The 24524-nt window shown below is 43.4% G+C and overlaps 1 protein-coding gene across 1 annotated transcript in view; it reads right to left on the bottom strand.

Annotated features, from left to right (window-relative positions):
• Positions 1-10953: 10953 nt before the first annotated feature.
• RCAN2 (regulator of calcineurin 2) overlaps positions 10954-24524 on the bottom strand; it is a 564245-nt gene continuing 550674 nt past the window's right edge. The window contains exon 4 of the mRNA XM_069605804.1: positions 10954-23445. Within this exon, the coding sequence (XP_069461905.1) occupies positions 23285-23445 (161 nt within the window). The 3' untranslated portion in view covers positions 10954-23284. The remainder of the gene's footprint in view (positions 23446-24524) is intronic.

Here is a 24524-nt window from a genome sequence, read left to right on the forward strand (position 1 = left end):
CATACAATCTGTGTCCTGCATTTATACCATGTCTGTGTACCTTCCTCGTGGCTGCTTTTGGTGAGAAGTGTCCTGTACCGATGCTAGAATGCAAGTACCCTTGGCCTTGAAATGATAACTATTTATCATTCTGATTGCAGCCAGAATGAAGTGGGTACTTAAAGAGGGTACCCTTGGCTATTTGATCGCTGCGAGGCAACATATCAAGCTATGTGTCATGATCGCAATGAGGGGGCCATAACTAGATATTCTGGATCTCTTCATTCCTTTGGTTCTGTACAGAGGGCCCCGTGAGAAACCTGAGGGTATCCTCACACCTACTCCCCTTGGATCCTCTGCTCGGGTGGCCAGGGAAAGGCCATCACTTTTGGATCCTGACCCTGGCGGTGGCGATGCGAGAGAAGATCACCTGGGTGTAGGGTTCTTAGGGATCGGATGCACAGAGGCGAGACATGGTATCCCCCTTTTTCTTGTAATAATCAACCTCACCCTCCCCCTGCCTAGGCTGTTGTCAACCATTTCCCCGCATTTCCCGTCATTCATACCATTATAGTACTGGGACGAGGAAGAGGCATTTAGGAGTGGTACACACTAACATGTCATTTCACCACTCTGGTATTGAGATGAGGAAGAGGCCTGCAGACTGTTGTAAGGGTCAGGCATGTCCAGAGTACTCCACTAAGTATGGTTCGGGAAACTGAGACTGAGGACTCACACCTGCAACCTGTCAAATGGTTGCAGGTTCATAAAAGGTGGAGTTGACAAGGAGAATGGGGAGACCAGCAGGAGAGAAGCCGGGCTGAGCGTTGTGACTCTGAGGGGAGAATCCTGTGCAGAAAGAGGTGGCCATGTAGGGTCCTGCTGGGAAGCCAGGACACTGGCAAGTATCCCAAAGGATCTGTGCAGGTGAGACCCGGGCAGGCTGTTAGAGGGCCACAGTGGTGGGTTCCTCACTGGTCAGATGCCTGTAGCAGGAGCTTTTGGCACAGAAGAAATCGGGGAAGTGAACCACAAAACTTTGTGAAACTGTCTTGAACTTTGGGAAGAGGAGCTTGAAAGTAAGCCGGGAACTGGAAGAAGCTCAGAACGTTATCTGGGACACTGTTTCCTTTGTTACCAACATCCCTACACATTGTTTAGCTTTAGTTGTGAGGGCAAATATAGGTTTTGGACACAGACAGACTTTTAAGTTCAACTTACTGACTTGGACTATCCTTAGTTTCTTGAGGCAGGGAAATCCCAACTTGGCACAGGGCAGGTTAGGCATTCAGCCATCCTGACATTTAAGTTAATAGAACATTTTTGTTTGAACTTTGAAATTGTTGTTTGTGGGCCTCATTACGAGTGTGCCAGTTCGGTGCCAACGGTTCCGGTAAGCCAACTTACACCATTGTTACCATTCCGGTACACTCCAAGTTTGCGAGCGGGTGCCATCCTGCCCGCCAGGTCTGACCTGGCAGGCAGGTCGGCACCCGCTCGCAGACTTTCACGGTAGCACTGAACGGTGCCGGTGCTACCGTCATGCCCATTCCCATTGAGTCCTATCAGACTCAATGGGAATAGGGATTCACATTTTTCCAGGAACACCAGGGTCGTAATCCCCTGGTGTTTCCCTGAAGCCAGGCACCTAAAAAAATCACGAGTCCGGCAGCAGCCTGCCGGTTTTACCGGCATAGCTACCGCCAGACTCGTAATGAGGCCCTGTGTCTTGCTTCATGATGCCTCACAAATGGTGTCAGAGGTGCGATGCGGCTTAACCGATACAAGTTGGGGAACCCTAACATTTGAGAAGCTACGCATCTGTTGTCTATGTCTTACTTCACAAGGCCTTCACACCCCCCAATTGTTTTTAAATGGCCCTGCAGAAGAGGCCCCAATAACAAAAGGGGGAATTATAGATCTTGGGGCGGGGGGAAGAAACAGCCTGAAGGCTTCCGGAGGACCGCATTGGTATACATCATTTACTTATTGATTGTATTAATTGGTCATTTATATATGGGCCATCTGCAGACAAAGCTGCTCCACAGTGCTTTCAGAGCAAAGGTAAAATGGCACAGGACAGCTGATGATTCACAAGCATAGAACCGTGATCAGAACAAGAAGCGCAATTAGGTTTTACAAAGTGCTGAGTGAACAAGGTATAATATAAGGGAGACTTAATGGCTTGAGAAATAAGGTGGGGGCTAGGGAGACCCTTTAAGTTTGTGCAAGGAGAGTTTCATTTGATTGGGGAAATGGAAATAGTCAATCAGGAGGAATAGTCAATCAGGAGGAGGATATTTTTGAAGAGAGGGGTCCTGAGCTTTTTCATGAAGCGGGATAGTTTTCTTCTGCTCTCAAGATCATTGGGAGGTCATTCCAGGTAGAGACACCCACAAAGCCACAAGTCTTTCTCTCATGTTTTTCCCAATAGGGGGGCTCACTACAAGGGGCAGTGATGAGGCGGATCCAAGGTTTCTTGAAGGACAGTACTTTCTTATTTGAGGTCAGAACATTTTGGACAGAGCTCCAGTAGACTCTGTAAAGTGTGTGTTTCTAATACCATGTGAGCTTGTACAGGGAGGAAATGCAGGGCAATAGGGGCTTGAGGGATAGGCCATGCCTTTTATGCCTGAAGACAAGCAGTCTGGCAGCCTTGCTTTGGATTATTGGTGGTTGGCAAGATGTGTTTAGGAAGACCCAAAAAGAAGCTGTTATAGTAGTCTAAACGAGGAAGGATCATTATCAAGGTCACCAGCACTTTTTGGGAAATTTTTAAGAGGGGAGGGTGAGATGCCTTCATGAACATGAACATTTGTAAGTGGGATTTGTGATCTTGTGTATCTGTATAGTATATGTACGCATTGGATGTTTGACACACAATGTTAGGTGGGAAGAAACAGATTCCTGTACATAGGGTGGGGGGGGGGGTACAAAAACTGCCAGAAACCAACCTACCAAGAAGGAGTGTGCGGAGCACTATACACTGAGAATGAGCTTGGCATTAGGGCTAGTGAGATAAACTAGGATATTTCGAAGAGGGTTCCGTGATTTATTTTTACTCCATCGAGACACAGTTTGTTGTAGGGAGCTCTCTATTTACTGGTTGCTCAAATTGCCTAGGTCCCATGGGAGTTCACCTCAACCTACCGGAACTCTGAAGCTTGCGAAGAGGAACATTGAATCTGAAGAACCTCAAACTAAGGAAAACGGAAGCAGGCGTACATGGGGGGAGGACAAGGTTTACTTATGTACGGGTCGCTCCTTCAGTCCAAAGAACGCATATAGAAAATTGGTGAGATTGAAGAGGTATTCTGTTGATTACTGTTTGGTTTTGACAAGCATTGGCAGGAGGGAATTCTCTTTTGTTAATTCCCAATTACCTTCCCCACAGGTTTCTTTTTTATTGAGTGGACAATATATTTTGAATCAGAGTATTCTGTTCCTCCAAGTGACAGATATTCATATTCAAGTATAATAATGTAAGACCAATGTTGGTTGAGGGACAAAAGCAGATCCAGGTCAAATAGTTCACATAGTTGAGTGTATGATTCTCACCATAATCTATATCAGTTATCCATGTATCAAAATGATCTGTTTAAATACTTCTGTCCCTGTGCTGGAATTGAAATATTTGCAAAACACCATAAAGGAGCAAGTCATTGATAACATGCAGAAGGTCTTTAAAGGAAAATCAGTAGCAATAGTCAGTGATCGGATTGGGGACTTATAGGACATAGCAAGTCATTATATAGAGAATAATTTTCCTAGGGCTCTCAGAGCTGACACTGAGATATACATATATTAGGATATTTAGAAGACATTCTACGGTCAAAACCAATAATCTTTTTGGCGCCCACCTGACTAAAGACACAGCGGCATAGACAGAGTTTATGATTACAAAGGCGCACAGACATGAATGTAGGGATACCTTTCACATGCTAATTTGTCTATCACTTGTGAATATACACCAGAATTAGGAAACCAGTTTCAAGACCGTTTAACCACCCCATCCAATAGTAAACACCGTCTGCAAGGAGCATTGTTTAATTAGACATTGGATAGGAGAGTCTGGGGAAGGTCCCCAAACAAACTATGAGAGTATTTGTATCTCCTCCCCCAAATAAGTCTGAGAGGCGGAGTTCTGGAGATCATGACTCGCGGGCAAGACAGTCATCAACACCTATAAGGGGTAATCAATTGCCTGCTTGACCACACCGCCCACATGAGCAAACACTGACATTTTTTAACAAATGTGCAAGTGTGGGAGACTGGGGGCTCCGTCGCAGGGTTTCCTGATTGCAGATTTATATTTCTTCTGAGTTAGAGCAGAAACTTAATTCCAGTCCTTCAGAAAAATGGTATACACACCTGCAGGATGGCTCCTATTTTTTAAATACATGAGACCTGTACATTGTTTTCCCCGTGGAGTAAAATTTATGGATGACTGTGCACTTGCACAACACCCTCTTGAACCCTTACTGCCAAACGGTTACAGAATTTATGATGAAGGGAGGAAAATACTAATATTTTTTGCAAAAGGCAATATTCTGTTGATGTGAGACTGGGCATACCAGAGGCCTAGGTATTGATCCCTCGAGGGCCCAACAACCCTCTCTCTAGAATAACGGAGGACTCAGCCAAGGGTAATTTCAACTGTTGTTTATTACAGAAAACAGCAGGGATCATGCAGGACAATCTCAATTCTCCCAAATTCTCCACTCCCCTAGACGCGCTCCACAGTGTTGTCCTCAAAAGGATTCATCCCCTGGGCCCTCCCCAAAAAACAATCTTCCATATGGATTGGGTGCTTAGAGTGGTATCACCTATATCTCGCCCATATAGAAGTTATTCTACAGGCCCTTGCATGTCAGGTGGCTACCCTACCCTGTCCCCAAGAAACTATCTATTACACTGTTCCAGGGTTATGAACTTACCATTAGCCCTTGCACTCTTCCACCCACCCCTGGATTTCTGTCTCTTGCTTGGCTAGATATGGGGCCTCATTACGAGTTTGGCGGTAGCCATGGAGCTATTAGCTATTAGCTCCATGGCTGCCGCCAAACCGGGCTCATTTACCGGGTTCCCAGAATGGGGAATTACCGAGCCATTCCGAGTACGGAGGTCCCGGTAATTCCTCCCTCTGGGAACCCGGGCCCGGACCTTCCCCATTCCCATTTGAGCCCCCATAGCGCTCGATGGGAATGGGAGAGGGAGCTAACAACGGGCCGATTACGACCGGCCCGTTGTTTGATCCCTCTTCCCCTCGCGGGACCCGGTAATGATGCCTGGTTTTACCAGGCGTCCTTACCGGGTCCCGCAAGGGGACCTCTTAATTTCACGGGACGGGTTTAACGGGTCCGCCTCCATTAGCGCAGCCCGTTAACCCGGTCCGCGAAAGTCATAATGAGGCCCATGGTCTCCCCAGGCCTGGGACCCAGTTCGGTTCTCAGCCCTCTGTGCACCTCTTCAAGCTGATGTGAAGTGACCATGTGTCCAAACTGTATCTGGTAGTAGACCACCTTTGCCTATCAGAGCGCGCTTCCACATTGCAACATTTGTTTCTTCTTGTCTGTGTTGCTGAGAACGGTTCGTCTTCCCACCGAGGGTGAATGCCCATCGGCTGCATCATGTGGTTATGGACCACAAAATTGAGCTCTTTGGGTCTGCATTTATGAGGATTTAGTCAGTTTTCCTGCAGATGGTCCCTTGTCGTTTGGAGCTTGGAACGTGACTGTTTATCTCTGGCCTTGGCTGTGAGCTCGGTCTTCTCTTCGTGCAGCCTGAGCCTGCTTCCCTTGTCTAGTGTTCTGTGGCTTGAGGTCTTCTGTAATTTTCCTTAGTGTGTGATTTCTACAAGCTTGTACTGGGCTATGTTACCTATATGTTAGTCATATGGGGTCCTACCAGGCTCCATATATACTCCTGTAGTCCAGTAGGGTTAATTGCCATAAGCATCTTCAAGGTTGCTCAGGATCTCTTGTTGCCTTACATTTTAGTGTTACTGCATTTAACTATTGAGAAAAATAATAAATGCTTTGATAGTATGTATATGTATCGTCATCTAACTACAGAACCGTGTAGGCATGTTCTTCGTGTATGTGAATGTGTGTTCATTTAATGCTGTGCAGGGCTGCAAGCGTGCTTCGTGTCTAATGCTGCTACGTTGTCATTTTTCTAGTGATGTCAGCTCAGTGTTTTCTCTGCATTTAATCGATGCAGTCCATTATAGTGTTCGGATCCACGATCTCCATTGGGTTCCCTGGATCTGTAAGGATATGCACTGGATATGGACGGAATGGCTGTCTGAGGGAAACCTCTCTGTGTATGTGCTAATCAGTGGCGCATTTGGGGTTTGTCTGAAAAATGATCAATAACTTCGAGCGGTTTTTTTGTTTGGCTCTTCGGCCTGTCATGTTCATGGGGTGAGGCGGGGCATTCCTGGGACCCTCCCTACAGTTCCAGAAGGGCTTTAAAGGCTGGTGTGTGTAATTCAAAGCCACATTCATGAAATATTTAGTCAGTAGGTCAGATCTAAGATTGACCCGTCGGGGTGATCAGTTTCCTTACACAAGGGCTTAAGGGTGAGAATATCTTGGTCAGTCCTGCAGCATAATGCATGGGCTGAGACGTAATTGCTGGTAGGAGTTGACAAGAACATGTGTTGGATCCCCTCAGGTTCTTCCCTGTTTCCTTAGTTGTTCAATGCCTAAAGGAGAGCATGACTCGGGGCAGTTTATAAGCAATATGGTGCCCACAACAAACAGCTAAAATGTGCTCCCCAACATGTGTATGACCCCCCCACCTCCCATGTGGGGTCTAATGGTCACAACGTTTTCAAGGCTGGCTGTGCACTGCCAAATGTAAGGCATTAATATGTCAAAAGGTTCAACTTGCAAGTGGGAGGGGCTGTAAGGAGACACTGCAGGTCAAAGCAAGTTTATGGAGCATTAGTCATTCTCTAACGGAAAAGAGTGGTGGCACAAAGGTTAAGAGACTGCTTTGCAGCCGAGAGATTTGAGACTGAACCCTCCATACAGCTAAATCATGCCTAAATTGTAAAGTGCTTCTAGGTGTATAGTCTTCTAGCTCATATATATGCAATGCACATCTCTCAAGTGTTGCGTGTGAATGGTAATACCTAGGAAGAGGGATGAATGGGAAAACATAACCAGTGGGAATGTCACAGAGGAAAAAATTAAATTGGTCATTAACTACCGATGCAGGGAACTGATTCACCTTTGCCTCTGCAGTGGCTCCCTCCCCGCGCTTAGAAACCTCTCGGTATTAAGCATGTTATAAATAATCAATTACAATTACATTCTGCCTCCCTGTTCGATATGTTAAGTACCACCTTTTTTATTCTTTCTCCCTGTCCAAACCTCTTTTTTCTCCTTTCCACAACTTTTCTTTCATTGAGCCATTTAGAATGTGGCTCTGGCATTTGAGGGCTCTCACTAGTGTGTGCTGATGCATTGCACTGTTTTCAATTGATGAGTTACCCTGGCTGGAGGACTTCCGGCAGGTATCCTTTGCCAAAAAACTACTTGCTTTGTGGGAACTGCCTCATCTGTACGTTCATCTTAATAATAACAATGTCTCTCAGTGGCCCCTGCCTTAACGGAAGCAAAACAAAATCTTGATGTTCCTCTCAGTACCTGCGGATATTGTAAGGAATCTGGGGAGTAACTTCAGATTAAAGAGGTGACCCGATCCCCACTTCCAATTTACCCCAAAGAACATCCATCACCAGCTCCACATGCTTTGCAGAATCCATAATTCTCTTGAATTCCAACATAATGTGAAAGTATCCTGAACAGTGTGTGAGGGGTCAGAAATGAAAGCCGAACACACAGATATGGTGTTCTCAAAGTCAGACATTTTATTAAATAAAAATGGGTTGGGAAAACGCCTCTCTAGTCCTATTCTAAAGAGGAACTTCCCTACCTAGAAACTAAAACTAAGGATCTGTCTGTGTCAAGTAGTCAGTAACTTAAAAGACGTCCTTGTGTTACAAAACGCCCTAAGTTGACCCTCAGGGTGCAAGGCAAATGTCTTTGTTAGCAAAAAGTGTTCACAACCAAAAATATAAAGATGATTCCAACAAAAGCGTTCTCCAAGGAAGGACCTTTGCATGCGGAAGGTGGATACCTACTCCTGGATTTTTAGGTAGGATAGCAAGTGTCTTTTATTCAACAGTGTCTTCACTGGTCTAATAAAGTTCTTGTTCAACCAATACATTCCATAACCGTCTTTATTTAGCTCTTCTTATAACCTTTGCGGATTGCCAGGTATAATCTTCTGCCAGGAATCCTTCTATGGGTTTGTTTTAGATCCCCTGGTATACTCTCCTGCCAGGTATCTTCCCAAATGTCAAAATCTTCAAGTGCCCGGTATACTTTTCTGCCAGAACTTCTTTCATTGGCTTCTCAGATCCTCTGGTATACTGCCAGGTATCTTCCCAAAATGTTAGCTGCCTGGTGTATTCGCCTACCAGGATTTATTTGTTTCACTGTTATTTTCCCTATACCACAGCAGCATATCACCCTGAGGTGTTCTGTATATTTGCCTATGGTAACACTGTTTCAACCTTACCCCACATTTATTGCAGAAGTGGGCTGTCGGGTTTGTAACACTTCGTACTAGATCGTGCAAGTTCAAATCCCTTAAAGCCCTGCCTTTATAAACAAACTCTCCCCTATCAGTCCATGCGGCCACATCCTTTGCAAGTTTAATCTTATGTAGAAATAGTTCCATGTTAGGTTTAGAGCGCTGGCTAAGCGTGTCTAACACATCAGCCACAACCGAATCGGTCCCCGACGGTTCTCTCGCACAGCTAGATTCTTCGGGCGGCATGTATAAAGTTAGTTTGTTTTTCTCTGCATCACTGTTTCGGTTATGGTTTAAGTATTTGTGCAGAATATTCAAATACACCGCCGCATTATCATGCGCCAATAAATCAGATCTTTTCAAAACATCCTTCATTTCCGAGTCGAGACGCATGCTAGCAACTTTTCTAATATCCTAATTTGGCAGAGCTGTGGGGGTCATCAGGTTTTCTAATTTTAGATGCATGCTGGTGATTAGTAGTAGGGCTATGTCTATGAGTGATCCTATGAACCCACAGGCCTGCAAGACCACTTTTCTTTTAGCACTTAGCGATATTTGCTTATTGCACAGTTTCTTGATGACCTTCTTTTTCTATTTCAACACTCTTATTTGAGGGTGTATTAAGGGGACGTGTCCTTTTAAACTATTCTGAGCAATCTCTGCAATAGTGGCCACCAGATCATTGGAGGAAGCGGCCAGAATGGCCTTACATTGTTGAGAGATGGCATATACAAGCATTTTAAACAGAGCAATGTTTCTTCATATGCGTGTCGACATGGTGAAAGCGCTGCAGGGTACTGACACGATGTTGTTCTTAATGTTTTTTTTTAGTTGTCTTTCTTGGGATATAAACAGAGGGTAACCTCAGAGGAAATAGATCAGTGCGCAATCTATAATCCTCTAGAGTGGTTGTTTTTAAATTAACCAGGAGATATCTGTAGGGCTTACAGGTCGTGTCTTCAAAAGCTTCCATGAAAAAAAGCTTTTTGGTCGGATACATCTGGCGGGCTATCACGGCTAGTTGTTGTTTAACCCGTGGGTTTTTAAATAACACTATATAGCTAGCATTTAGTGTTATCAATCTGTGACTCTTCCCCTTGTTAAATAAGTTTTGCACAATATAACATATGCTCATATTGCAGTGATGGGTATATTGAATAAAGGCTTTTTCTAGTTCGGCATTCTGACCCCCATTGGTCATCAAATCGTCCACAATAATCATATTCACCATGCTCGGCGGTAATAAATGATCTTCGTTGAGACTCTCGGGCATACCTTCTACAAACCGAAGGTGTTTAAACTGCTGGTGCAGGGGGTTGTAAAGAGGTTGCTAGCACCTGTAAAACCAAATGATATTTTCGGGGACACGTGGTGTCACGGTGTGGGAGATTTCTAAAAGATTTTTGACAAAATAATTCTTGCCACAGCTAAAAGGGCCTGCCAGCACACACGCGACAGGGTGTTGTAGCCTGCCATCCATAATGACAAATACTTGTGCTTTAGCGAAGCATGCACAGATATCTAGGTATGAGCCTCTCATACGCGCCATCCCTCAACTTAAAAAAAAAACTACTAGCATCCCAGTAAACATGCCTGGATGCTAATAGTAATAAACCCCTCGGGTGGGGGCATTATGGGGTCAGGGTTCAGTCCATTGTGGAATAGTCGGGTGAATGGGCACTCTTTGTGAACAAGAGAATGATGTGTTTGATACTCCTGGTAGGCTGACTCCGCGTTTTATCCACCACAGGTCAGTAAATTGGATCTGTGGCAATCTACCACAGCAGACATTTCACCCTGCATTTTTATGTGTGGCTAGACTCCAAACACTGTTCTACTACCCCATTTACACCTCCCCCTATAATACCTATTTTCATACTCCACTGACCCTTGACGACCCATAAAAATCAAGTGGAAAAATGTGATAAATTGTTACTTCACCAAATGCATTGAAACGGCCACAATGAGTTGAGAATGATCGATACATTGAGTAGCAAGAATGGATAATAACAGTGACACCTATTAGGCATTTAGAAGCTGGAAGAAACTAAAAGTGCTCTATGAATCACCAATTTATTATCATTAGTATTGTTAAGATACCGTTCATATTGCTTATATAAAACAAGTCACTTTACAAATTAATGCAATGCAGGTGAAAAGGCGTTCATCAAGACTGTGAAACTGCACCACGTATTGCAGAATTACCATCACCCATTGCCACATAGCTTACATTTTTCGAAGCTCCTTAAGCTTCATTTTGGATCATTCTTACAATGCTTTTAAAGTAGCAACAGCAAGAACAAAGCAGACTAATGATTTAAGAATTATCATTAAACTACAAACTAAAAGAAATTACACACCAGCTGGTTTTAAACAGTTTAATGAAGAAGCTTAAGTTGTGCAGCTCCAATTAGACAGTGACATAAAAAGAATGTATTATTAAAAGCACTTATGCTAAGTTATAAATGGATGCATTTATACAAATGTACAAAGTAGTATTTGAATACACACCATGGAGATATAGTAGAAGAGGGACAGTTCTTTTTGCCATAGTGTGCCAGCATAACCATTTGGTATGGGGAAATAGGCCTTTCCCTAGGAGTAGGTGCTTCCACTGCCTTGAAAGTGGGCATACTAGTCATGGCAATGACACTGGTAATACGACTCCACAGCCGCAGATGTGCGTTGCGTGCACGCACGTCTTATGGTAGAGGTCTGTGGATAGCACTTGTCTGTGTAGGGTGAAGCATGCTATTAGAATGCATGAACACTAGCATTAGGCGTGCTTTGGGACTGCTACATGCTGCTCCACAAAAGCTGTAGGTCCTGTGGCTCAAGAAATGGGTTTTGGAAATATGCAATGTTGCTTCGCTTCTGCGTGCTTGAAGCCAGGAGCCTCTAAGGAGGTGATGCAAACTATCTGTTGTCTCTAAAAACAAGACACAATGCACTACATACTCATATTATAGCTGCACTAAGTGTTCCTCCTGATGTACTAGCAGTGATGCACGGCATAGTAAGTCCTAATACCTATGCCCTGTTATTTTTCATGCTCTGGAGTTCCTGATGTGATGCACTATGCGTTCTGTTCATCAGACCACGTGACTTTCCTAAAACATAAAATCCTTTCTAGTGTACATATTGCTTAGGCACAATTGATGCTGTATGATGGGAAATGCAGGCGTTGCAGGTAACCACATTTGTTTCCACCAATCGAACGCTATTGGCATTCATATAAAGCGCCTCAACTCCTTTAGCACCTAGGATCCCAAAGGTGAAGCCAAATGCATAGACTGGCAAGATTGCTCAGTGAGTTAAGCGCTAGACCTTGAGGTCTGTGTTCAACCTGCAGGGCAGCGGTAAGAATCCTGGCAGGCCAGCTGATCCCTCCACCCATCTCAGCTGGATACATTGGCTACGATTTAATTGGCTAACAGCAACACTTACCTTCAGAGCACCTAGAGGATTGAAGAATCTGGCATGAAGTTCTCTGTTAAAAACATGTTACTATTATTATTAATAAACTGAGTGGATCCCCCTGGGAGTACACTAGGTAATAACAATTCAGTGGGGTGCGTCAGACTGTACACTTCACACGCTCAACGCCAGCGTCTGCAACTTCCCCGATGCTTTGGCCTATAAATCCCATTAGCCTTAGCCAGTATTGTCAAGGGTGATAGGTCATGGGAATCTGCATGTTGCCTAATCCTACCCTAAGCAATTTACTTGGCCATGCCATACCCCTAAACTGCCAGCGTGTAAACAGTAAAGATCAACAAAAATATGTGAACATTGAATACTCAGAACCCTCTCCAAAGAGCACGCTGCAGTATGCTGCAACCACAGCATGCTTGTTTACCCCCCTAGAAAATACCCAGGGCATGATTGGTGAACATGTGTGGAGTACTAAGGAGGGGGCCTTTCACCAAAGGGGGAAACATGACAATCAACGGCTACCATGTGCAATATGGATGCCCCAATAGAGTCATTTGATGTCACATGCGCATAGATTCACACCCTTCAGGTAATTGTGATGTCATTTTTATAAGAAACAAAGTAGTGCTCAATTCCACATTTCACGACCGTGGCACTCTATTGTCATTGTCCAATGGGAAAACCAACATAGGTTTTGGGATGGATAAGAGTACCGTGTTGATCTCTTTCTGCTGCTACACATAAGGCTACAAACAATATTTGCTCTAACTTCTGTTTTGATACTGCTTTGCTTTACAATCATTGCTGCTATTCCCTGGCGAGGGCTGGAGAGGAGGTCTACAACAAGGAAGCATGTTAAATAAGAAATTGTTTGTAAACGGCTGAATTATTCTGTACCTGGTACTCTTAGACACTCTGTAAAGAATTCCTCCCAGACCTACGCTTACCAGCTCCTTCTTCTGCTGACTTACACCATTCCCTGCACCTTCAACACTCCACAGAACCATCTACACAAGTGCCTATGCCAAGAACATTGAGTGCATTTCTTTCCGAGTGTTCCAGTGACATGACCAACTACTCATGATAAATGAAGGCACCTGAATGGGCAATCGTGGAAATTCCCCTTTGTGGCACATCACCACGCCTCTTAATACTTAGAGTGACATGCTGGTAGAATATCCGCCATTGCCAGAGAGGAGGACCCGGGAACACAAGGAACTGGCAATGTTTAGTTTATTTACATGAAGACCCCAATATTAGAAGTGTGGCCCATGGAATTGAGACTCTATCAAAAAAGGTTACAACTCATTGGCAGAGGGTAGTTTCCCTTCTGCCCGGGAATAGACTGATTTGACACCTCATTCCGAGCAGAAGAACAGGTGGTCACCTCCAGTATTAATCTATGCAAGATACTCAAGCTGAAGAACCAGTGTTTTACCTGTGAGTGACCTTTCCTTCTCCAGCATGTGATCTCCCATGGAGAGACTTGTTCGTACAATGCAGTAACATGAGACGAATCCTTATGAAGGATATGTTTTTGGAGAAGAGAAGCTCAGGGACATATTTATCATCTGGGAAATAACTCTATCATGAAGACAGACAACCTTGCTAAAAATTAAGCACTGAGAGCAGTAGGAAATGTTCCTAAAGACCAACGAGAAGGAGCTCACCTGCCAAGGATACAAACGGTAACTCCCAACTGTTTTTTTTGCAGAGGAACCTAAATCCTGCTGAACACTTCCCACCGCATGCACTATAGAAGAGCAAGTTGAAAATCCTTCATTATTTAACAACACCGTCTATTAACAGTAACTGCAGGAAGTACATCTCTTGATTGACGGTCATCTTGTCTAACTAATGGATGCCATACAAGCTGATGATCACCTTGCTTTATCTAGTAAATGTAATGTTGAATTGTTTTTTCCACAAAAGAATCTGGTACTACTTTTTAGAGATCTCACTGAGTCTCGTCACCTCAGAATAAAAAGGCATCTTATTTGCTGCTCCTGAAGTTACGCGGCTAGTAGGACAGATCATTCTCTATTTTAAGATCCTCTTCACATATACAGATTAGAAGAGTTAGGATTAAGTGGTCGGTGTCTACTACAGGATCCAACCAATTGGGGACATCCAATGAAAGCCAAATCTGAATCTTATGTGCCCGAATTTCTTATCTAGTCCGCAATTGTCACCTCTACTGCTGAAATGTTGCACATTATAATATTGAACCGTTTGTTTACAAGATTTCTCTCTGCACATTTTAGAAAGTTCACATCTCCAGGCCACCTTTGACGAGTTCCCATGGTGCGGTCACATTTCACTTCTCTTTGTATTGGTCCCTCATCTGTTGATAGATGGCTCTTTGCAGCAAGATTGCTTTCCCTGGCTGCGGAATGTTGTTCCTCTATCTCTGCATATAGCAGGCATCTGCAACCTTTGGTTCTATGGATGTTTTTGACTATGACTCTGATGAGCCATCACCATTGACTATTCTGGATAGGACTGATAGAAATTGTCCTACACATCTGGAGAGCCAAAAGCTTTGGACCCCTTCCTTATTCTAACTGAAGTGAGCGTATGAGAGATTTCAGTATTGGTCGGGAGTACAGCCAAGGAACAGCCATGGCCTAGGGTGTAGGGAACTCTGCTGGTAGCACTGTCGCTGCGATCCAATTGGGGAGACTTTTGAGTCACTCAAACAATGCAATTATGTGTTGCTAATTGCTTAACGTTTGGCATTATGGTAACACAACTTGTACCTTATCAGTACTCTGGTATTGTTACTTAAATTGCTAATGCCATAAAATGCATGAGATCTTGCATACATTCTCTGTAGTCTTAATCAATGAATTACCCATTGGTTAAGGAAACCAGACTATTATCTGAAAGCTGAAAATCTTTCATTCTTTGTGTAGTGTCAAAAGGAAAATAAACACAATCCTGGATCCAGATTTGTATAATTTTAGACGTAACATGGTTCTCCCCTTTTTAGAAAAAATTATTGAGAGACAAGTAGTTACACAAATATGCCCTTTATCAAAACATACAGTTTTAGTACAAGACCCAGTTGGGTTTCAGACCGGGCTGTAGCACTGAGACTGCTATACTGCATACTCTGTATCTTCTTGGCCCTACTGACAAACTAGTTTTGCTCTACTAGTCCCGAGAGATTGCGCATTCTCATGCGTGAAGGTGGATCATGAAAACTAAATGAACAAAGAGGTGCTGCTGATAGGTCCTTGAAGGGCAGTCTTGGCCTCATTTGAGTGCTTCCAAACAGATGATACCAACGTCGTCTATTTGTCGATAGTAGGTTGGCAGCCCAACATGTTCTGCTTAAGCTGGGAGGCAGTAACTGATCGAATGTATACATGAAGCCTTTTGGGAGGTCTGCTGACTAGGAATTTAATTGTATTCACTTGTGTTCTCCCTCTCAATTGAGTCGTAATCTGGGGCAGAATTGACTATGCTCCTGGAGCCAGTGGCTGTTTTAAACTTTCGAGTAACCTGCTGTCCGCACCATTCTGTGTAAAACCAAGGCTGATGACTAATCTAGGACCACACAGATCTCTAATGACCATAAATAAGGATCAATGTTGCAGAGTTGCCAGAGGTGTGGCAGTGACAGACACAACTTGGTCTGAGTCCCAGCCGATGGACCAGACGTATCTGGCTGCTTATTTTGTAAAACCAACCGTGCTCCATTTGGAAGCTATTCCGGCTAGCCAGGACTAGAGCTCTGGCTTTTTTGGCATGGATTCTTGTGGAATCTGTTCCCTGCAGGTTTAAGAGAAGCTCTTATATTTTTTAGGAAATAGTTAAAACCGTCTTTTCAAATATGTTCCTTTAGTTAGTGGGCTAATAAAACTATTCAACTTCATACTATCTATGTCGAACATTTGGTTATTCTGCTAATGTCCCGATTTTCTGAACAACGGTGTTCAGCTGATTATGTGCTGCACTTTGCCTTCTGGATCGGTAAGATGCATACTGCTGCTCCTCGAATGGGGGAACTTGTGATGTATTCAGATACAATTACACTTTGAAAAGATGAAACTGTAGCAGAACTTCTTGGATTTCGAATTCAGGAAGACATTGATGCCCATCCATTAGCATTACTTAGGCACTAATGCCTGAGGTGGTGAGTTACTAATAATACAAATTTAACAATGGCAGTGGGACGATCACACCACTCCAGGTAAAACCAATGTCCAAGCAAAGATGGTCAACGGGGGTCTAAAAAAATGCAAACAAAATACAATCCCTATGGCGGATGATGACGGGTGGGAGAGGGGCTGAATCCGACCAAGAAAGCAAAGTAACAAAAGGTCAATAATAATGCGAAACAAAGAAAAATGTGTGTGATGGCAGAGGCTGGGCAATGCACAGGAGGGTGAGCAGTGCTAGCCATGTAGTTGAATGCCCTCTGGGAGTGGGGTAGTAAGCGCCACCAGGTGGAGTGAAAAAGGTATTTCGTTGTATGTCTTCAGTAGTATTTGTCGGATTCTGTTTCAGTGGTGCTAAGCTCCGGCATGTCTATTGTTCATTACTTCAGCTCCAAAGGGAAGGACAGGAAATGAGGAAGAGGAAAACAGTAATTTCTAGGGGAGGCTAGGGTACAGGAAGCATTAGAGGAGACAAGGTTCCTATAGTTCGATAGTATTAGATGATCTGATGTTAGAGAGGGGGGAAAAATGTCTTATTTATGACTTGTCTCTTTGTGTAGTATTTCTTACTTGTCAGAGGAAAACTGACTAACTGGTGATTAAGGAGGGATTGCAGAACAGTAAGTGCAACAACAAAAAACCAGCTACCCGATATGGTGAGCATTTTCAGACTTCTACTGTACCCCTCTCAAGAGCATTAGTTGCTTTAGCTCAGTGGATGTGTCTGAAAAGTGCCCCATACACACCTGCCCACTGACCAAGATCCTCTCCATGGCTTTGCTTCTCATCATGTCTATTCTTCTACTCAAACCGACTGCCACAGCCATTTGAGTAACGCAAGCAGGGAGAGCATGGTTGGAGCTGGAAAAGAAGCAAAAGAGGTCTCAGAATCCTCCCTCTCTAAAGGAAGTGTGTATGTGTAGTGCTGCTAGGGCATGACAACATGCAGGCGTCTTCTGGAAGCCATCTTGGAAATATCCAGTTCACATTTTTCAAACTGTCATAGACCAGGAACATCCATTTTACAGCCCAGTCCAGAAAGTCTGAAAACATCCGCTTACAAAGTGGAAGGGTTGAACATAAAACAATGCAATAGGAGGCTTAACTAACTCACTAACTCAGACAAGCAAACGGACTGCTAGGCTTATTGTGATCCTCCCTCCAGCACTAGACCTTTTCAAATACAAACTAAAGGTTAAACAAATGCCTTATAACAGTAGCAGTCCATATACATAAATACAATGCATACCGAAAATTAAATATTGACAATACCCAATTAGTTGCGTTAGCATACCAAGCACGGGATTAACAAATTGACCTTAAGAGAGAAATCATCTATATCATAAGACAATGCTTTTTAGACCGCCACCATATTTGAAATGTCTGCATGATAAAATAAGTTTCCCAAAAGGTCTGTCCTGGTTAAATGATGTTGCAGAATAAACTTCTATGACAAATAAAAACACACTATAGGGAAACCAAGTAGGTGAAGAAGTAATACAGCTCATACAAATACCAGGCTTGCTAGTTTGTGAGGAATTGCTTAAGGTCCATTAGCATCCGGGGGAAGGGGGTGCAGTCAATCAGGTTCCACGGATCGCGGGCTGAAACCTATAATTTCAGCCAACATTCCACAGAACCCGCAGGCTGCCTCCCTGCTGCGGGCCGCTATCTTCCTTCCTCCACCTACTCCCGTATCTCTATTTATTTTGATAAGATCCCAACCCCCTTCCCCATCTCCACTTACCTGATTGTGGCAGCAGCCACCTGCCGCTTCCCGGTTTGCGGCCGCTGTGGTCATAGAAGAGGGGCTCTGTACAGAGCCCCGCCTACTATAACTTTGGTGGCCATTTTGGATCAGTATTTTCATTCATTAAACGGGATGCACATGGCGTCCAGTTCAATGAATGAAAATACTTTTTCTAGCACCCCGGGTTACCGCTCTAGTAACCTGCAGTGCTAATGGCCTTGGCCCCCCCGTTCCAAGGGCTGGAATGGGGGTTAACGACCCAGAGCCCTCGTTAACCACTCTTACTTTGCTCGGGCCATTAACTTGGGCTGCCGGGCCGTTACTCCCCGTTCCAGCCTTTGGAATTGGGGGTTAATGCCATATTGATTTAATTCCCTTACCCAGCTGCCAGCTCATCTTTCTACTGTCTGGGGGTTAGACCTTGGATGTCTGGCTTTGAATGGGACACACAACAAAGTCTTCTTAATTAATAAGTATGGCTTTGATGAGATCACAGCAACAATCCACTGTCTCTGTATTAAAAATCTATACAACCACAAAAGATGTAGAAATTCTGAGGGAAAGGGATTACTATTTGCTATTAGAGGGGGTCTCTATGTGTTGAGTGTGTCTCCTGCAGCGCTGTGGAATATAGCGGTCTTCTTTCTATTTTCCAACCCAAACTGATTTCTGCTTCTGATTTACAGGTCACCAAGAGTACATTTCAGCTAGGTGATATCCATCAGATGACCCTTGCAGGGCCATGCTTCTCCTGACTCAATATGGTTGTGAAACTCAGTTAACCATCCTTAAATCACTAAGTCCTGGTACTGATTTCAAACAAAGCAGTGCCATGTAGGACAGCTTGTCCGGAGTTGCCCAACGTGGCAGTGGGCCTCATTCTAAGTGTGCCGCCCGCAGAGTTTTCACAGAAGCACCGGAATCGTTGACAACAGTGCCGGTACTTCCGTGGTCCCCATTACCATAGAGTGTCATAGGACTCTATGGGAATAAGGGGTTACAATTTGGCGGCGCCTGATTTTCCGGTCCGCCAGGGTTGTAATCCCCCAGTGTTAACGGGAATTCTGGTGGCGGTAAATATTTACGGGTCTGGCGGCAACCAGCTGGTTTTACTGGCACGGTTACCGCCGGACCCGTTATGAGGCCCAGTGTCTTGTTGGGCAACACGTCTAGAGTTGCTGTTGGTACACATTTTGCTGATGCTGAAATAATTGAGGGCTCACACTGAGTCAGTAAGGATAATCCATTTGAGAACTCCTTTGAACAACGAGGTGAAAACATGTGTCTGTGGTTGCTGTTGCTGCTCTTGCTCAGTGGAAAACTCTTGGCCTTTTGGCACTTGACTGTCCTTGTGGGTGGGACCAGACTGATATGCACATGGATATTATTTTGGTGTTGTACACAGCTAAACTGTGATTGTGAATCCTCCTAAGTAGGTACTAGGCCATTAAACATGTTATTTGGCCTTCACTGTTTTTTAGGTAAAGGACCTCTCACACATTTGACCCTCAAAGGTGGTGGAAAGACGAAAATAGGCTCTTCATTTGATTTACAAATAGGAAAGCAGGGTACATTTGACAATAGACAGTGGGACCTGTCTAAAACATAATGTGCATAGATTAATATGACAAAATGGAAGAAGCCAAACTAGAGCATGAATATGTGAACATGCACATATGATTGTCACGCAAGCCAATGTAAAAGATAGGTTGTTTCAGGACCAACACTAAGTGTCAAGACAAGAAAGGCAGAATTCGATACATGCATTGCAAGGGAAATGGCTGGCTCATGCCTTTTAAAGTTTTACCACATCTGAAAAGATGAGTCTAATTCAAATCCCTTAATACACATGTGCAACAATCTTTGCATGCAACGAGCTCCATAGCTATTCTGAGGTCTAGGAAATATTAATGGATTTCAAATTACATTATATATTCACAAGGCCTAAGAGCAACTTAAATAGCTACTAGACATGAATATGATAGAAGATCGTAGGTGACCAACACTATGGGTGTCCACAATTGGAGTTGTGCAAAAAAGCATGACTGCAGAAAAAGGAGAATCTGTGTCAATGTGAGCCAACCAAACAAAGCTATTGAGAGAAAGACACACCCAGGACTTCACAACAATGACATGATCATGCAACTAACCAGGGCTGAGCTTTCGCAAAGTTAAACCTTAATAAAGGAAATCTTGAGTTTGAACTGAAGTAACTCTGCAAGTACATCATCACATTCACAACACACCTTGGCCTGTTATTTTATAAATATGTACAGGAATTTTATCCAAGACGGCCACTTTCAGATTCATTTGACTGAATTAAATGATTTCAAGTGCAGTTATTTAATCTAGTATTTTAATCCTCATGAGAAATCCATAAAGACACTCCATTGCAACACTAAATGCTGAAAAATCTAAATTTGACAAATCAAATTTAAATTCTACAGAAACGGGTTCTAAGAGAAGTGCATGTAACCAGATCCCGTCAAAGGAACAGGACTAAAACATGGCAGCCCCAACTGATGTCAGCTCAGTGCAGCCATTTCTCAGGATATTCAGCTACAGGTAATGATGATACATAAAAGAGTGAGGTCATCAAATAAGGGTGACCGCTATAAGTGGTCACCAAAATGGGAAAGGACATCCAACACAATAAAATCCAAACAAAACTTGATGCCGGCTACACTGGTGTTGGTGGCCTACTATTTCAACATCAAGAAGAAGTAGACAAACCCTCAACAACCTATCAGGGATGCCAGCAGAGGCATATCAGAAATCGAACAAGCCTATTCACAGCCTCAAAAAGAGTATCTGACAGTGGTGCTAGCTTGCAAACGCTACCAATTGTCACTAAGCACCAGACTTTAAAAAACAATCTTTGGAAACTGGAATGCCAAAATGCCACTGTGAAATGAACACCAGGGAATTGAACTACAAGACATAACTACATTGTCATGCAAAATCAATAAAGGACCAAAACCCTGAAAATGACATGTCTTGATACCCAACCGCAACGAACAAAACACACAAGTCAATGCCAGAAAAACATGTACATGTCATCATTAAAGCATACTCAACCTGCAGTGCCGCTGAAGACCATGATTGAGGATACAAATGCAGAACGCACACTAAAGAAAGTAAAACAGGCTGTTACCAGTGAAGGATTGTGTTAAGCTTACAGCACAAATCCAAATCCTGCTGGACGATGAACTTTAATTCTATTGGGCATGTGGATTGTAATGCTTAATAATCTACACCTAGGGTAGGCACACGTGCCACAGAGCCATAGAGGCCACAAGGAAAGCACAGAATGTGGTTTCCAAATCCTGATGACATGACAACTTACTCAGAAAATGTCATATATGGCAAAGCATGGACAGTCGACCAGCACCCCTGCCAATGTCTCAGCTGCCCACCAGAGCTTGAGATTTGGTATCCACAGATTTGTTTGGTCCAATGATTTTAGGGCAATCTCATTGTAGCAATGAACAAGTGCCCAATAGTTTGAAATGTAGATACGCTGTGTGCAACTGGAGCATCTAAAATACCCGGCAAAAAACAAAACATTGTCTATCCCAAACACAGTAAAAACAGACAACCACTTGCCTTTCAAGTCACGAGTTCAAACATTTTGCAGACTAAAAAATTCCCTTTCCTGTGGCAGAAAGCCATAGGGGTTCATGGAGAAAGCCAACACTTGCTGATAGGTCAGCTTCCATCCTAGGTCATAAAGTAATACCACAACAACCCACAAGACACAAGTGGACAATGTTGAACCATGGTGTAGTTTGGCCAATAAGGCAGTAAACAAATACCGCAATGGACAACAGTCATAGATGGCTATGATGCCTGAGCCAAAGATCCACAAAGCAAAGAAACAATTAAGTATGCAGATCTCATGGCAAGGAAGAGAAGTAGAGATATAAAAGCACAAGATTGGGCCCTAGAACATCCATAGAGAAAGTATCTGGGAAGACAGAGAAGTGAAAAACAGCCAACTAACCAGAATGGGGAATGAACCTGGCTTAGTACCGATGAAGTAGATAACTCAGCAGCACCGACTTGTACATTTAATCACAAAATTCGACAACCTCAATGCATCACTGGCAAGAGGGATAGTGGGAGGATGCAAGGTAATGAGATAGAAGAAGCGCCCCTGAAGTAAGGGTTGTGGACCAAAGAATGGATACCGGACACCACTTCCATTCCATGTGGGAAGGACGGAAACCTCTACAGAGGAAAACGGGACATTCTCAGCTTACCCCGTAGAAGAAAGAGCAGTGTTGGAAAGACTTGGGAGAAAAATATAATGAACATTCTGTGAACGACTAGTGTCTCCGAATCTCTGTGGAGTCTTTCTTACTTGACTGATTAAACCCTGACAGAACACCTTTTATGAACAGATGACACAGTGCCTAGGCCAATTATGTGACCACAGCATGACCAACGGAAGGTGGGCACTATTTAAATAGTAAAGATCAACTTCTTTAAGAGTGAAAGTATATAGAAAGAAAACGTAGACAATCACAGTAGAGAAAACATAGGGCCAGAGTAAAAAAGAATAAATAAATAACTGCATTGTTCATTAAAAAATATATGCAGTCGAACAAAATAGAACTAAAAGGCAAAAGGTTGAAAGCTCAAAGAAAGAACACCTTAGGGAATGCATGGGAAATAATGTGCCATGTGGAGAAATCCACATGAAATGGTGAAGAATGGAGCAAATGGAATAGGACATCCACGAGGCAATACTTTAGGCCCAAGTTTGAGATTGGTTCCTTCATTTGTATAAAGAAATCTTTTTTTTTCTAAAAGTGATACAGGGACCCTGCTTCAAATAAGGGTTTTAGTATAAGCATTCAAATCTCCTGCTGGAGATGATGTGTGATATCAGTGAAGGCTGGTCTGTACAATTCTGCTCGTTGTGAAATATTTAGACTGGGCACGCTACATATTCACATTCACAGTAACTTGGCTTCTGCATCATTGGCTTAAGAACAGTCACACAACTTTGAGAGACACATTAACTGAAATAAACGTGTACAGAAATTAGAGGGATCAGTTACTTTGCATACTGTAATATTCTGCACATGCACGGTATAGAAAATGAACAGCAAATATTGAAAATCCTTGGTGCACTGCATCTCACTTGGAGCATGATATAGTGTGCCATTCCATTTGGAAGCCCTTGTTTGGCGAGGCTTGGTTACAGAAAAGGATTCAAAGTGAGTCCTTTCATGGTCAGGCAAGCACTACCGTATATGCCAATTATCTAATGAAGGCTGTAGGCGAAAAGGAAGGCTTGGGGACATGGAAGGGGACTAGGAGGATGGGTTGTGACTGTTCAGGTAGACTTGGCTGGTGGCGGGCCGGGGCGTCGTGTCTGGATAATCTTCGGTTTTGCAGAATTCTTTGGATCCTCCTCTTCCTCGAGGTCGCTGTCGCATACGTGCACGACAACACTGGGGGTTGACTCTGTTCCCGCATGAAGCTCATACTTCTCACCTAAAAGGCAGAAAACACAGATTCAAATTTGATCCACAGCAGGTAAACATTTGGTCACACCATAATACGAACTCATAGCCACAGTGTTTACAAAGCGCATAATACATAGCAAAGCGAAACTTGATGGATGAAAATTTATGAACCAATATTTCTAAACCACTACACAACCCAAAGTTGCCTCCTACTGCAATGGAAACAGCTATTGAACAGGTTATATACATATTAACTAGCACCTCTGGTAGTGTTCTGAGACTGGAGGTTCCGACTTGGAATGCTCTCACAATACTATAGAAGATTGTCAATGGATTGCAGAGCAAAACTAAAGGTAACTAAAAATGAAAAAAGTGAATACAGTAAAGTAAATATCAAGTCTGATATAGTTAGAACATAGAGTGAGGGGCAACATATGCACCACAAAAACAACTGTAACAAGTAGCAATGTTACTGGTCCCTAAGAAACACAAGGACCTCGGACTGACACTTGGAAAGGGATGTTTGCTGCAACCTGATTCCGACAGAATGAACTCCTGGGTAAAGTACCCATACATGCTGCTGGTTCCCTTGACTGTGGCTATGTGACTCCAGCAAAGCCCTATATATCAATGGCAACCTAATACATATTACTGAAAATATAGGTACATGATGGTACCATGCAACAATATGGGTATAATTATTTTTAAATCTGGTTTCGACCTCTTCACTCCACTGAAACTGATCTTCTTTCTGTCTGTGACTCGCGGCTCTCTGCTTGTTATGTAGAACACACCTCTTTTCTTATACTTTTGGATCTACCTGCTGCTTTCGATACAGTGGATCCAATCTCTTTCCTCTTAAGTTTTCTAGCTATGTCCTTGCATGGTTTCAATCCGATTTGTCTGGGATGTTGTCTGCACCGATCCCTTTCCTCTCTCGCACACTGTTCCACAAGGGTCTGTTCTTGGCCCATTTCCTTTTTGTCTTTATACTCCTCCATTGGCTAAAATGATCTCTTGTTTTGGGTTGTCTCATCATTTATATGAAGATGACACCCAACTATTTCTATCTTTCTCCTCCTTCACACTCGCTATTCACGCAGATCT

The sequence above is a fragment of the Ambystoma mexicanum genome, chromosome 4p (assembly GCF_040938575.1).
Source record: "Ambystoma mexicanum isolate Mex_15411 chromosome 4p, UKY_AmexF1_1, whole genome shotgun sequence".
Lineage (NCBI taxonomy): Eukaryota > Metazoa > Chordata > Amphibia > Caudata > Ambystomatidae > Ambystoma > Ambystoma mexicanum.